Source organism: Fusarium venenatum, assembly GCF_020744135.1.
Source record: "Fusarium venenatum strain MPI-CAGE-CH-0201 chromosome Unknown EDB82scaffold_2, whole genome shotgun sequence".
Classification (NCBI taxonomy): domain Eukaryota; kingdom Fungi; phylum Ascomycota; class Sordariomycetes; order Hypocreales; family Nectriaceae; genus Fusarium; species Fusarium venenatum.
Window position 1 is genome coordinate 7,842,968 of NW_027072130.1, and position 15,397 is coordinate 7,858,364.

Here is a 15,397-nt window from a genome sequence, read left to right on the forward strand (position 1 = left end):
GAAATGTGATCACGAGCTTGCACTGATACGGTATTCCTCCCCATCCATATCGTTTTATCCCATCATCGTACAGCGAATCGCGTCGCACAGTCGAGAACACAGCATGATATAACTTTTGTGTCGGCATCTCGAATAGATCTCCAATCCCGACTTACATGAAGGGCTGTTCGGGCTGAAGATAGTGTTTGGGCCCATGTGTATGCGACCATACTTCTATGCGAGGTAGCTCTTCGCATAAGATAACATGGTGAGAACTCTGGGCATCATATATCACTACAAGCTGGAGGTCCAGGCAGCACCTACCATCGGAATTTCATTTTTTCCCCTCGCCCTCATAGCAACTTGATCTTCGTACAACCTAGTCGACAACATAATGTATGCTCCTGGCTTTCTACTCCAGCTAATGTGTGTTCGTTCAATCTTTGACGACAACTGGTCGTGTTGGCTAGTCTCTCGAATAGAACCGCATTTCTGCACCGCCAACATCAAAGACAGCCACGACATTCTGCAAGAACACATCACCCAAGACATACGGTCCAGATCTACCAGTAGAAATAGCCAAAGCACACTTTTCTTTGGTTGGATCGGTAAGCTCTTGGTAGATCATGTCGGCTGGATTAATCCAGAAGTGAACGCCTGAAATAATGACTGCGAATCGAGGAGGGATAGCTTTGCAGTCGACGAAGTAGCCTCCCCATTGGACCATGTAAGTAGCAGGAGGGTCAAACGATCTTGCGATGGCTTCAGCCAGTGCTTCAAAATGCGGTCAGCCAAAACCCACTTGAATACGCCACAAGGCTTGACTAACGAGGAGGAAGAAGCATCATTGTAGTGCCTGTATCAACGATGTAGGGATATTTTCTCGTGTCCATAGTACTTCCCCATCGGAAGCCATCTGGAATTATGGTATAAAAAGAAGGCTTCCAAGCAGTGACTTCTCGTTCAACAAGTTTTGCCTGCCGACCTGTCAGCATTTCCAAAGGAGAGAAAGCCTTTGCAAGGTCAAGCCGACTTACAATTATGAGGTCTGTGGATGCAGAGGATTTGGGATGCCAGTGAATGGGAGGAAGACCGCCCCATGCCAGTACACCGTCGCTGGTGTTTCTATCGATAGTGACACTGAAAACAGGGTCGATCAATCCTTGCAAGATGGCGCTGGTCAACCATGGAGTATAAGAATAATTGTTCCACTCATCTTCATCGACCGGATCGTTTGGATCGCCAATATAGGCGCTTGTGAGTGATGGGTAGGCAAGCCCAAGAACACCAACAGTAATGTTGTCACCGTGCCAGTATGCTCTGCTAGCTAATCCGACTTGCTGCCCCGAAACTGACACACCTCCGCATGCGATATCAGAAGTGCCCATGGGGCCTGCCACATCTTCGCCGGATCCATAGCGTCGATGGAAGTACACTTCAGAGATGTCCTGAAGAAAGCCTTGGATATGAGGTTGGCCAAAATTGCACGCAGCTTGATTGCGTTTGTCACCCACGCTGTTTTCGCACCTGAAACCGGTCTTGGCGGCCCACGTATCTGAGCTTCCAGTGTCAAAGATCAGCCAAACTGGAGTCTGGTCCCAAGTGCATTGAATTGCATAGGCAGTTGAGAAAGCGCCAACGGCGGTGGCATTCTGATGAGGAGTGCCCTTTTCATGTGGCTGGCCAAGTCGTGTGAGAAGGGAGAGCGAGGTCCTCGGGTAGGCATCATCCTTAGCTTTGAGCTTCTTCAGTCGCGACACATAGACGACGGTTCGGTTGGGGGACTTGGTGACGGAGAGAGCTCTGGCTCGTTCGAAGGAGAATCCATTCAACGAAGTCGACAGACCCCAGTTTCCCTTCCCTACTTCACTACTCACAACAGCAGAAAGCACAGGACATAGGATGCTAGCTATGAGGACGGAGATCAGATAGAGCGGCCCCATGTTGGTGATGTGTAGGTGAAAGAAGGCAGGTGATTGAAGAAAAAGGAGGGTCAGGGGATATTTTAGGCAGAGGTTGAAGATGCCTTGGATAAAAGGAGGAGATGTTTCAGAATGAAGGCTTCGAAATTAAAATGGTTATAATAAGCGGCAGCCTTCGGTTCTCCGGCAGTGCCTTGGGAGTGCCTTGAGAGTGCCTTTCTTGCAGGTGGGAAGGTGCCTGCCTAAGCCCGATGTTGCGAGGAAGGTGCTACTCGGGCCTCATGAGGTAACTACCATGCTAAACAAGACTAGCGATAATTCCAACAGTGAGTTACAGTCTCTTACACATTGCTAGAGACCAAGGTCGCATATAGCCGATGTTCGTTGTCGTGTTCTGGCACTGATGCAAGTTACCGAAGCGAGAGACATGAGTTGGGCATGCAAAGAACCCCTGGATCTGTGTCACGATCGCAACAACTCTTGATAGGCATATCCAAAAGAAACTATATCTCACCTAAGGGTCAGAATATGTGAGAAGATAAGACATTCCAGTACATTCTGATCTTTCGACATCTCGGTTCCAAATGACCTCGACATTCTCTTCCTCAACTCTGACGTCTGGTAAGCCATTCTTTTGATTTATTCTTAATTCACGAAACAAAATCTCAAACACATGGCTTTTGTATGTCTGCCAACATCAATGTCCCAGCTTTTTGTCAACTCTCTTAGCGGCTTCGGCATCGATTTGTCAAGCAAACGGACAGACGTCCTGTAGCTTATATCCCCAGCGCTTAAAAACTTACACAACAACTCGGATCCCTTTTTGAAAAGTGGTTTTCCACAAAGAACAGTGGTTATTCATGACAAAATCACTAGCCAGTAGCCTGCGGGTTGTCAGGTTGTCAAATGTCTAGCTAATGTCTTTCAAACCAAGTGGCGTTGCGGAGAACAACAGCCAACTAACTAACTAATTCCAGAAAGTTACACGAGCCAAACTCCTCTTTCAGCCTTGCAGAACGACCCAAATACTTTGTGGAATGAACACTGGTTCTTCAAGTTCTACACAGCCCGGATGGCTTATCTATACGACTCCAAACTCTACACCTCACGATCCAAACACAAAGACCCTTTTTCCAGAACGGGAGCGAAAAATCTGGTCATCCACCCCTTATCTTCGGATTTTACGCTTTCTCATAGGCTACGAAAACGCAGAAAAGCGACGACTGGGTCAGGGGTTCTTACATTGTCAGCATCTTGCTGCATCCTGGTAGGGCTGACAAGTGGCGATGACGATTCATCACCAGCGCTACATTTGACCCTTTTCAGCTTAACATCGTGGTGACGTTGATTGGCCCAGAAAGGAGCCCAACGATGAATTACAATCCTGAAATCCTGGCATGCTTGTTCCCGGCTTGCCTATCGTGGGTTCAAGTTCGTCTTACAGTATCTTGGCCAGCTTACGCATCTGCTTAAGGTGGGTTTCCAGATGGTGGAGTTTGCATCGCCTACTAGTAGTAGCAGGCTATCTTGTACTATGACACAAAATGAGTATGGAGACCTAGGATGGCTCTAAAATATAAAAGTAGTTATTTTGTTCTCACTTCCCAGTTGGTTCTTACCAGACTTCTTCCATCTTCTTCTCTCTACCGCTGATCACAGACGCTCTCTTCTTATCCCAACACCGATATCTCTTATTAGCATCACAGTCATGCCAATCCTCCCGTCTAATACAGCTGAACCAGTAGCTGGTCAAACAGCTAACACCGAGAAACCTCATCTTGTTATCGGAGCCACTCCTGTAGACGGCCACACATACCCTTTGATCCGCATCGCAGAGGATCTTATCCGTCGTGGTTACGAAATCACTTTCATCGGAGGTGATCAGTTCGAAACCGCTATCACAAAGATCGGCGCCAAACATGTTAGCGTCAGATCGATTTTCAATCCCAAGTTCATGGCAGAGCGTGAGGGCATCCCTGCCGGCCTTCCTCGGCTACTGTACGATATCAGACATGTCTTTACTGGCGAGACTCCCTATCGCTGGGAAATACTCAAGAGAGTCCTAGAGGATATTCGCGCCGAAAACCCAGAGCGTGAGGTGATCCTCATGCCTGAGACATGCTTCATGGGCGCCAACCCCATTTCCCTTGGTGCACCTCTTCCCAAGGGCTACACTACCCGTCCCAAGGTGATCAATTTGAATCCCATACCTTACATGGCTACGAGTATTGACACTGCTCCTTTCGGCCCTGGTCTTCCTCCCGATTCGACCGACTCTGGCCGGGCAAGGAACCAGTTCATGAACCAGATGATGGTTGGCGGTCCCTTTGCCGAGGTCATTGCCCATCAGGAGGAAGTTTTGAAAGAGCTTGGGGCTACCGAGATTCTCGAGCCCCAAGTCCCTTTCCATCACTGGGTACTCATACACGACTTGACTCTCCAGTTGTGTCCTCCCAGTCTCGAGTATAACCGGACCGATATGCCCTCAAATGTCAAGTTTTCTGGTTGCTTAACACCAAAGCCCACCCCTAGCGACTTTGTTTATCCTGTTTGGTGGGATGATGTGAGACGTGGAGACCATCGCATTGTCGCCGTAACTCAGGGCACGATTGCGCAAGATGCTTCCAACCTCATCGTTCCTACCATTGAGGCTCTGTCTGGTCGAGACGATCTCCTCGTCATAGCCATTCTTGGCCGAAAGGGTGCTGCTCTTCCCAAGGACATGGTCATCCCCTCCAACACCCGTGTCATCGATTATCTTCCATATGATGTTCTCCTGCCTCACGCTTCTGTGTTTGTCATGAACGCTGGTTACGGTGGTTTCCTTCACGGCATAACAAACGGAGTTCCTCTAGTTCTCGCAGGCGAGACCGAAGATAAGCCCGAGATTGCTATGCGTGGAGAATGGAGCGGCGTCGCTGTTAACTTACGAACAGGACAGCCCACTCCTGAGCTTGTTAGAGATGGTGTTGAGCGAGTTCTTTCTGATAATAGCTTCAAGAAGAGAGTTGATGAGATCAAGGCGGAGAATGAAGCGATGAATGTACACGACTTTATAGAAGAGCAGATTCTCGCTATCAGAGATTTGGAGGTATAATAATATAGCTTTGTTTGTCACGGAAGGGTGGTACTATTAGAGTAGGATTTTGCGAGTTTATGTAGTCATCAATTAATTTCTTGGCGATCATTAGGAAGAAGTCGCTGAGTGCGACGTTGTTGTTTGCTCCGTTTCCTCAGTCCGGTTCCGTTTCCAGCGGAGCCTCGGACCGTCAATTCAATGCATCCGACGGCCCCCAATATTCAAGGGAAATGTAATCTCAGCGTGTCGTTTTCGTATAAATAGCTTCGTGTCATCCTCTTACGAAAATAGACTCAGAATGTTTCTGTAAGAACTGACTACTCATCATGTTTACCGTCAAAGAATCACCCTTGGCCTTTATGGAGGAGCTCGGCAGCCCGTTCGTGTTGTGTTACTGCCCAAAAGAGTCAGCATCAGCTACCAATTCTGACGATCCTTCTCTTATCATCATTCTATCATGGTCAAATGCTCGCGAAATTCACATAGCAAAGTACATTTCCGAATACCGCGCTATCTATCCAGCATCTGCTATATTGCTCTTCCGATCTTCTCCCATGCTCTTCTTGGAACTCAAACGCCGTCGCCCTCTGTTCAAAGCTGCCCTACCAATTCTTACATCTCTTTCCAGTTCAGAGGGTACCAAGCCTCAATTTCTACTCCACATCTTCTCTAATGGCGGAGTCGGTTCTGCCGTTACCTTGTGGGAGTTGTGGGAGTCTGCACTCGGAGACAAGCCAGTTCCTCAACATGCAGTTGTAATGGATTCGTGCCCGGGATACTTCCACTGGAAACGCGATCACCATGTGATTTCCTTGGACTTTCCGCGGTTTATGTCACCTCTTATCTGGGCGATTATAGCCGTTGGTTGGGTGTACTGTATGCTGATCCTTGGGGGAATACCGCACAGGCCTAATGCCAAGGCACTCAACACCTCGCAGAGGATAAGTCGAGAGACGATGAGAGCATATCTATACGGTGATGCAGATCTACCAGTCAGTTTCGAGGACATTGAGTCTCATGCACTAGAGGTAAAAGCCAATGGTGCAAATGTGCGAACAGAATTGTTCAAAGGAGGCACCCATGTTGCTCACGTTAGAGTTGATGCAGACAGATACTGGAAGATTGTTCGAGAGACCTGGGAAGGGAAGGCTGTGTAAAGTAGCAAGTGTTGGTTCTCTATAGATTCTATAGATTTGATAATCTTGCATATAGATAGAGGAAATACACATATATTACCTCCATTTCTCAGTTCCCTGAAACCAATAAACACCCTTTATCCGTGAACCCAATAGCCCTAACAATTACCGTTTCTGCCCAATAGTTCGCGCCCATGGCGATGATGATGTTGATAAAGAAAGCATAACGCCGATAACCCAGAGATATAGTTAATAATGTACAAGTCCCAAAATAACGCCCTATATCGTGCATAATGCAAACTCAAATCCTCTGTCTCTTGTGATTACCGCCTGAACTCGAACTTAAACCCTCATCATTGGTGGGACTTCTTTTACCCAGGCTACTCTGGGTATAAGTGGCCTGCTGGAATAGCATCAAATGGCTGTCATCCAGACCGACACCCTCATCCTCTTCGCGGCATACAGAGCATTCTTGGTTGAAGCTGTGCTCTTCCACAAGGATACCACGCTGACATCCACCAAACCATCCCATGTTTTTAGCATCGAGACAGTTTAGCTCTTGTGTCAGGTCAACCCAAGTCTGATGTGAACCACAGCCTGTGCAGTGCCCTCTGAATATTATCATTCGACACATTCTGTTGTATAGAAGAAAAGTTTGGTTGTATCTCGACGATCAATGAGTGACGAAACGTCAGGAATTGAGTTTGGGAACTAGTGGTTGATGGTCAGCAAAGATAAGAAACCCGAGATATTGTGGTATGAACGTACTGAGAAATAACTTTCAATGTTGTTTGACTCTTGTAATGGAATTCTCGCGGTGTCTCAGTAGGATGAAATGCCGAAAACCGAATTGGTGTCTTGATCAAGCGACGCTTTGTAACGTCAGAAGCGAGACAACAGCCGTACTGGAGTAAGCCACAATGCAACGTCCGAGCGTGATGCAGATGACGATCAACCGAGTGAGGGGAAAGGCAAAGAACGAGGCAAGTTTCGGCAGTTCTTGAAAAGAACAAATATCTTTTTCTTTCGTGTGTTGTTGGTGTGTTGGTCGAGCTATATCAATTGATAAGGCATCAGTAGGATGAGAAGGACTGCAGCCAAAGGAAGAAAGTAAAGTATCTGTTGCTTCGGATTCAGAATTAAACATGCTAAGTATTGAATATCAGTGAGAAAATGTAAGGGAGAGATGGGATATTAATATAGCAGCACAAGAGAGAAGTACGTGATACGGCTTACACCGACTGATATCGGTCATATGCAAATAAGGCGGATGGACGGGCAACTTTAATTACTCCTTTCTCCATGTCTTTTCAAACGTCACCAGTACAAAATAAGAAAAGGAAATAAGACAAAAAGTGCAGTCAAACATGTAATGTTCCCGAAACGGATTCACAGCGATCTTAGCGCGCCTCCATCGGTATCTTGAGCTTCCAGCTACTTAGTCTATTTAACTACTTGTAGGCTTGGCCACGTATCTCCCGAGTGGAAATTGCAAATGCCAGTACCATCATCATCTTTCTGCAGCAAACTAGCCAACTTACTTCCCCAGTTAAGTTACTTACCCCTTGGCTTTTGCGGCAATAAGCTTTCCACACAACAGACTTTTGCCACTAGAGACTGGGACTAGTGAGAGAGCCTTGAAGCCGTTCAGCTTCACTGCCACTGCCACCACCGCCGTAGGGTGATCCATACATAGTAATCCAAATGTCTGAAAAAGTTCTAGACCTCAAGTTTCGGGCTGAGGAATTCTTCTCTCGCTTGTTCTAGACTTTGTTCTAGAAACACTTCGGAGCTTCCGTCTTGTTTCCTTGCTTCTGCCACTGACTTCATAACAAAACCACCACTTGTGATCAAAACATTTATTTGTAATTCTAAAAAGGTGGTAAATTCATTAAGATGTGTGTCGTGTTAGAGAAAACAAGCCAGGGGCAACTTTGAGGAGGCTTGGCTGTCCATGTCATCGGTATCCCGCTCTTCAGCGCCGCGCTCCCGAGAGACTGACGCCTTTGAAGCGCAACAAGACACTAAAGCAATCATCCATCAATCCAACACGTACGACGATCCTGCTTCTTGGTCATGGCAGGCTTTTCTTGGCAAACACCAAGATTCTACCATCTCCTCGGGTCTCTTCAACGCTACACGACGTTTCATGGCAACAGCCTTTCGCGCCTCGCCCTCTTTCCCCAAACTGGGTAGGGAGTTTCATAAAAGAGGTAGGATTACTACTTTTCTGGTACGAGATCGTCACTACTACTGCAAGCTTATCATCGATGCTGCACTTATCAACATTCCTAGTTTACTAACTATTGTCGTTACAGAGATCCGTTAACTAACTATTGGCATACTAAAAGTAGCTTCGCACCACTATGACATCTAACCCGCGGTACCTGACATGACATGACATGCTACTACTGCAAGCTAACATTAGTCAAGTCAAGTCGGGCAGTACTAACAAGCCCAAACTCCGAAACTTGTTAAATCCGTCGTCGACACTGGAATTCTCGAGACATCCACCGGACCTTGATGAAACCCGCTGGTCGTAGCTTTGCTGCTAATTGTCCCTGCGGCGTCACCTCAGGCACGAAACAAACGCTCTACGAGCGTAGTTGAAGCTTCTCCCACGCTTCTCTCGCCAGTTTTTATGCTTCTGGGCTGAGAGTCCGTCGGTTTCATCCAGAGACCTTGTTGATATCTAGTTACACTGTATTTGGAACTCTCTCGTGCCTAGTGTCAGTGGCACAGCAGTGAGTAACAGAGTAGACTTCTGAGGTCTAGCGGTTCATCACAACGAGCCTCTTCAAGACTTGTCCGGCGGGTTTGCTCCTTTTAGAAGGCCTCAGCAGAATAGGACCCGTCGACATCAAGATTGGCAAGGCATGCTCAAGCAGGACCCTAAGTGTCACTCAAAGCATCAGGGACGAAATCAGTAAGTCAGTCACACAACTAGGTAGAGTTTTAACAAGACCTGGCAAGGTAGTATCTCTGCAAGTCAAAACACCGCACATTGTCTATAAACCAAAAGCCCAACCGCAACTAGCCGAGTATCTTTCATTTGAGGTCAGCAGACCTCCTATCAACTGGTCGGCTGCTACCCAAGCTATGTCAAGTCCAAGAGGAGGTTCCGTCGGATCCAGGACCAGCACATTTATAGGTAATATAGGCGCTTCAATAACCAGCATGTCACTGAACTTAAACGCGCGATAACCGTCCTTTACTCCTCCTGTCTCTTCGGTAGTCCTAATACTCCTTCCGCTTTTCGACAATCTGCTGGAAGGTCTTTATCTTGTGGAATAGTAGGTGTGCACGATTGCCAAGGGGAGGTAGAGGATCTTCGAACAAATCGCAAGTAATGAACCAAGATAAACCGATCTCAGTGATTGGGCGAGGTGTGTGGGCATATCCAGAAAGGCGATGCGTGTTATAGTATGGAACCGTCTTGGCAAGGCATAATTTCTCAAAATCTAGCGAGGCGATGGCATCTTCGTCGCCTTGGTGACCAGAAGATTGACCCCTACCTAAGCTTTAGGATACAAAAGCAAATACTCAATTAAGAGTATGGTCTAAGATAAAGAATAACCTAAGAATATAGTCTAAATAGCTAAGGGCACTGCCAACAGAGGCAGTTGGAAGAGCGGAGTGTGGCATGCCTGCAGGCTTCTGCGTCGTTGTAGAATCTATATCAGCAACAGGGATGAGGGCGTATGAGAAGCTGAGCAAGTTAACAACTGACAGCTTGGTCTTCGTAGTGATTTCTTGTTGTGCAGAAGTGCTTTTGTGTTGTGTGAGAACCTGGTTGTTTCTCTGGACCCTACCTTCTATGACACAGAGGCGAGGGAAAGAAAAAGTTAGAATTTGGAAATCGTGAAAAACCACCCGATGATCTAAACAACATAAACACCCTACCGCACTGCACACAGAAGAATCTTGGTTATCGGGAATATCAGTACGCTGTATTGCTGCAGTAATTGTCTGCTTCCTAAACACTACATCATCATCATCTCATCCTTCTCCTCGCCATCATCCTAGCGAGCCAGACTTCTGCGTTGGTTTGCGAACGGTCGTGTGACCGTCTTTGAAGTATCCGGAGAAATGATTGCGCGTTAGCCCAATACCCCCCATTATAGATGCTTGGCGGCCCGGTGTTTGGGATCATCAATGGGTCAATTCCCACGGGGCCAGTAACTATTTGCGGTTCGTGCGTCCTTCTTCTCTCGGCTTGCAGGTCTTGTATATGGTATAGACCAGCCGCAGACATAGGCAAAACCAGGCGAGAGTTAATACGGATGGCGAGTAAATCCAGTTGGAAGTAGTGTCGACGGCCCGTAGCCAGTGTCCTTTTCTCCAGCTTCGCATCATAGTTGTCATACGTTCTAGCGTATATTTCTTGTAGAGACTTGTCATCGAGTGTTGCTGGTTGCCATGAGAGTCTGAACGTGCAGTTGTAGCAACGTTTATCTGAGACAAAGCAATTTTCTTTGGAATCCTATTCGCGGGTACGTGTTGTCTCCAAGACGCTATTGCATACGTCGCAGCGGCAGCATTGGAAGCGCGTGACTCGGTGTGTCCTGTATTCGAGCTCGTATATTCTCTCTTCGTCCGCTTCAGAATCGCGACGGTCTTGTAGTTCGACATCTGGATATGAGTCCCGGTACCAGGCAAGCGGCTGCTGTCCAGGTGATCGACGAGACATGTTGAAGGCGATAAACACGAGTGTGATGATTTTTAGAATGTCGAAAAAGAGTGTTGGTGTTGATATGTTATGGGTATGTTGTGAGAAAGAAAGAAAGAAATTCAGGCGGCCATGGATGAAGAGGAGGCACTCGGTTTTGAACAAGGAAAGAATGTCATTGAGGCAAAGGGCTCCTACCTCGACCTTGACCTTGATAACTTCCTGCCTCATTATGTAGGCAAGTATCCACTCAGATATAATAAGAGACGAAATATGTGGGCAATCTGATCATTTCTTAGATCATATCTTAGGATATTTATTCTATCTTAGTAGATGGGCAGGCACATAAGGCAGCGAAACGAAGGCATTCTGACATACCTAACTTGGTAGGTATCGAATTTTCTACTCTGCCTTGGAGGTAGGCAGGTAATTATCAATCAAGTCAGGCCAGAAATAAAGTTATCGATATATGAGAAACTCCTGTTAACAAACGAGGACGATTCGAGTTCTGGTCCAGTAACTCTTTGATCCAACAACACACACTGGCAGCACACTATCTGAATCTTTAATATTGCACGGCCATATCAGGTGTCACCTTCCATTAGTACTTTCTATCTTGAGAACTGCGGGGGAAGTTACATGCAACATCAATACGAAATGTCCATACCTAGGGAAAGACCAAGGGAAACCCTTAATTTGAACCAAGGTCCAACTGCGGCTCGTGAAAGAGGCTGAAGACAATCCTGGACTTTCAATGAGATCTTGCTCGTGCTGTCATTATGAGCCCCGCCTACTACTGAGGCATCTAACGGATTGCGGAGCAGGATTATCATATGGCCAATACTCGGATCTCAGGTTTAGAGGAAGGCCACTGGTGTGATGACTGCCGAATCATCGTTTCTAAACGCATTTCTTTCAAGCGTTTCACTTCAAATAAAAAGGCACATTATTAAAAACTCGTGGAATCCCACGGCTGTAAAAGGCTAACAATATGTTACGGTGGTAATACAATGCAACTAAACCCTCAACTCCATTTCTCCAATCCCCCGTCCTAAGAAGATACATTTCCCTCTCCTCATGACATGCATGCAATGATGAGAAACAGTCCGGAGTTGAAGCCAGACTCAAAGAAATCGTAGATGAAAGCGTAACCCGCCAACGTAGTCAGCCATGCGCATGGCACGCAACACACATGCAGATACAATGAAACCACTTGCACGACACAATCGATTTCATCCAAGAACGCACAGGTCTGGCTGGAAAAGAGTATAAGTACGATCGGGCTCACGTCCAGCAAGACACTACTGTCTAGTTCGGGCTGAGGGATGACTTTCAAGAGATTCAAGTGACCAATTCACAACTCAACCGCATCACGACAGGTTGCAGGTTGCAGGTTTCAGGATGAACGTCAGACCGATGGATGAGCAGGCATCAAAGATCGCACATGTCATCACTGCGTTAGTCGTGAGCCGTCAAACCACAAGCACCATGATTGTGAGAAAGCCAACAAGTACGAGGCCTGCAGACTGTGTTCGAGAAGCATTCAGCACCGAGTCGAAATAGCGCCTAGATAAGATCGGATGATGGTGAAGCAGTACGGTCATGGACGTTGCACTTGCTATGCATCCCAGTATTAATGTCGTCAAAGACGGTCGAGTCAAATGATATACGTCATCAAAGAAGTTGAGTCCAAGTAGTTCTCAGGAAAAAGGAAACGAAAACGTATGATGTACAGTCGTGGGTCGTATCAACGGGCCATGAGGTGTCAAGAGTGTCAAAGGCATTGGCATGGTGTCAATCGAACCACAGATGGTGCCCTCACTCCGCGGCAATTGCGAAGAAGAGCTCGATCAAGGTCACCCAAGCACGCGCGAGCAGACGAGACATCACTATGCCCCTGGTGCAGGAGCGCCGGCAGGGGGGGCACCTTGACCACCTTGCTGTTGCTGGAATACCAAAGACTGGTACCACAACGCAACGTAGTTTTGGTAGCCACCGTCTGTTTCAGTTAGTGTTGGTCGAGGCCCAAGGGACTTCATCAAAGACTTACACTGGGCATATGGGTCCGATCCGTCGGCTGGAGCCTGTTGAGGAGGCTGGTTAGTAGGGGCACTGGGTGTTTGCTGTTGAGAGTAGCTGGGTCTGTCAAGATCCTGGTGTCCACGGCCACCGCCGCCTCCGCCTCGTGGGCCACTTCCTTTCTGTCGCTACAAATATTAGGTGCTGAACAAAGGTCATCATGACAGGGTAGAACTTACCACTGCATCCACCTTCTCATCGATTGCCTGCTTGGCTCGGGCAATGCTATCGCGAGAGCCGATCAAGGCAATCTCCCTCTGAGTCTCACCAGGTCCAGAAGATTGGGCGACATTAATCTTACACCCAGTAGTGTTCTGCATCTCACGGATCGTCTCGCCGCCTTTGCCAATGATCATACCTACCGCATCCGAGGGCACATAGACAGCGTCGTTGATCTTGTCAGGACCACCTGAACCGCCCATATCCCTTTGCTGGGGGCCATCATGGCGAGCAGGAGGTGCGGATCCTCCACCACCAAGTTTCTTGACAGGCGGGGGCGCATCGCCTCGACTATCACTGTCAACGATTTCCATAATGAAATCCTTGGCACGGGCAGCAGCCTCGCGGGTACCAATGAGGTTGACAGGTCGTAATCCATTCACGCTCTTGGATTCACCAACAATATTGATGTGACAGCCGGAGCGCTCTTGAAGGTCACGAATAGTTTCTCCACCACGTCCAATAATCAAACCAACTGTCCTATCAGGGACCATAATTTGCATGTGGTCTTCTCCTTCACGTAGAGCGGTTGCGCCGCCCTTGTTAGGATCACGAGGCTTCTCGGGGCGGTTCAGGGCGCCCATGCCACTATCCTCTATGATACGGTTGATCGCATCCTTCACTTCACCGCGGCGGTGTCTTGGCCCAGAGATTTTGCACTGTCTATAAGGACCCGGTCCACCATCGGTCGGGGCCAAAAATTGGACACGGCAGTTAGAGTCTGCCTCTATGCGACGGAGATTCTCTCCTTGTCTGCCAATAATGAGGCCTACGAGGCTCGACTCAATTTGAATAGTTTCGGAATTATCATCTCCCCCTCTCAATGGGGACCTCTCCCGTCCGTTTCCTTCCCGGGGGGAGAAGTTGCGGCCACGGGGACCGGGCGAGTAAGAACGATCCCGGTCATAGCCTCGACTATGTGCGCCACGGTCACCACCGCGTCGTTCATCTCTGTAGGGGTTCACACCATCACGAAACTCATCGCGAGCAGGTGATCGCGATCGTGAGCGGTTGTATCCTCGATCGGGTCCTCGGTTTTCGGAGGCATAAACCAAGGGGCGGTCGTAAGATGTCACTCCCTTCTCAGCGGCGTAAGCCTTGGCTTGAGCGATCGCATCGGTAATACTCAATGTGCCTGAGTTAACAGGCCGAATCGAGCTCAAGTCGAGGTTTCCGCTAGAAGATGGTGCAGGAAGGCCATTGTAGCCAGGTGCGCCATAGCCGCCGGGGTTCATAGGCGGTTGCTGGTATGCGGCCGCGGGCTGCGTAGACGCGGGCGGGGGAGGGTATGCCTGACTGGGGGCGCCAGGTGGTGTTTGGGTAGGTGTTCCTGTCGGGGGCCGCTGGGATGCTACAGACAAGTCAGTAAGCGCGAATGGCCTGAAATCTGTTAGTTCTTTCAACTTACCGAGCGCAGCCAGAATGCTCTGGATATCAGGGCGAGAGTCCGTCATGTTGCTAGTGGGTTACAACAGAAACTAGTTTTTGCCGTGGGGGTATACCAGAAAATGGTGGACTTGATGATTCAAGAAAAAAATAAAGTCTAGCTTAGCCAGGAGATGGCAATTTGTACCAAAAGCGACGGATAAGATAAGCTTTTCTGACGTAGGCTTCGCGATGACTCGACGGATCTGCCGGTCAAGTTTCGAGGTCCAAATGGAAATCAAGAATTTGCGATGACAAGGTCAATACAGATGAAGAAAGAAAGGATATTGACAGATCGCCAATAAATGTCTCGGGTCGCGTAAGAAGGCTGATGCGCTCGCGACGGTAGTGAGATACAGAGTCTCTAGCCACGAAAGGGGTAATGTCTCGAAGGCGCAGATGAGATTGAGGAGGGAGGAATCTGATTTGGAAGAATCAGTGGAGGTTCATAGAAATGAAGGACGACCCGAGCGCGAAGGTACAGTGCCTACAGTACCTGCAGTGTAGCGTGACTAAAGGCTAAGCCACATTGGGAACTTGAGTGACAATCCTCCACTAAGTACATCACAGAAAACCCTGAGCGAATATTTCAGTCTCCATTTGCGATGCAAAACTTTACGCTGGAATTTATCGAATTTTGTGCCTGATCTCGACCTTCAGTTTTCCCCATAAGCTCACTAAGTTTTGTGTGAACCTAATAGAAGGGCTAGGTCTTTCTGTCTGTTGTGAGTCAGACTTGTCTCATTTTGCAATATTATAAGAAAGCAATAAAGCTATAAACCACACTCTGTACCAACCTGCATCTCGATCAATTCAACTCAAAATACTACCCATTTGATGAGCTCTTTTGGGAGATATAGACATACATTAGACTAGTCCTATAATAGCA

The 15,397-nt window shown here is 47.8% G+C and overlaps 5 protein-coding genes across 5 annotated transcripts; 2 read left to right on the forward strand and 3 right to left on the reverse strand.

Annotated features, from left to right (window-relative positions):
* Positions 1-209: 209 nt before the first annotated feature.
* On the reverse strand, positions 210-1,922 carry EDB82DRAFT_556596 (aspartic peptidase domain-containing protein; the record flags this gene model as incomplete). Its single annotated transcript, XM_065609672.1, has 3 exons — positions 210-753; positions 809-956; positions 1,017-1,922. The coding sequence occupies 3 exons, from the start codon at positions 1,920-1,922 to the stop codon at positions 446-448; spliced, it is 1,362 nt and encodes a 453-aa protein (XP_065465021.1). The 3' UTR covers positions 210-445.
* Positions 1,923-3,450: 1,528 nt separating this feature from the next.
* On the forward strand, positions 3,451-5,085 carry EDB82DRAFT_501515 (uncharacterized protein). Its single transcript, XM_025736078.2, has one exon. It carries the CDS (start codon positions 3,610-3,612, stop codon positions 4,996-4,998), a length of 1,389 nt encoding a protein of 462 aa, XP_025586720.1. The 5' UTR covers positions 3,451-3,609; the 3' UTR covers positions 4,999-5,085.
* A 78-nt stretch (positions 5,086-5,163) lies between these two features.
* EDB82DRAFT_501516 (uncharacterized protein) lies at positions 5,164-6,177 on the forward strand. Its single transcript, XM_025736079.2, has one exon. The coding sequence runs from the start codon at positions 5,307-5,309 to the stop codon at positions 6,135-6,137; it is 831 nt and encodes a 276-aa protein (XP_025586721.2). The 5' UTR covers positions 5,164-5,306; the 3' UTR covers positions 6,138-6,177.
* A 3,933-nt stretch (positions 6,178-10,110) lies between these two features.
* Positions 10,111-11,016, reverse strand: EDB82DRAFT_476099 (uncharacterized protein; the record flags this gene model as incomplete). The annotated part of the gene is made up of 2 exons (XM_025736081.2): positions 10,111-10,599; positions 10,642-11,016. The coding sequence occupies 2 exons, from the start codon at positions 11,014-11,016 to the stop codon at positions 10,111-10,113; spliced, it is 864 nt and encodes a 287-aa protein (XP_025586723.2).
* A 1,658-nt stretch (positions 11,017-12,674) lies between these two features.
* EDB82DRAFT_427833 (uncharacterized protein) lies at positions 12,675-14,537 on the reverse strand (the record flags this gene model as incomplete). Its single annotated transcript, XM_025736083.2, has 4 exons — positions 12,675-12,784; positions 12,836-12,992; positions 13,044-14,434; positions 14,492-14,537. 4 exons carry the CDS (start codon positions 14,535-14,537, stop codon positions 12,675-12,677), a joined length of 1,704 nt encoding a protein of 567 aa, XP_025586725.2.
* Between the last annotated feature and the right edge of the window lie 860 nt (positions 14,538-15,397).

Bases quoted from the DNA above. Each gene is read 5' to 3' on its own strand.
- EDB82DRAFT_501516 (XM_025736079.2), top strand. From the start codon at position 5,307: ATGTTTACCGTCAAAGAATCACCCTTGGCCTTTATGGAGGAGCTCGGC.
- EDB82DRAFT_501515 (XM_025736078.2), top strand. From the start codon at position 3,610: ATGCCAATCCTCCCGTCTAATACAGCTGAACCAGTAGCTGGTCAAACA.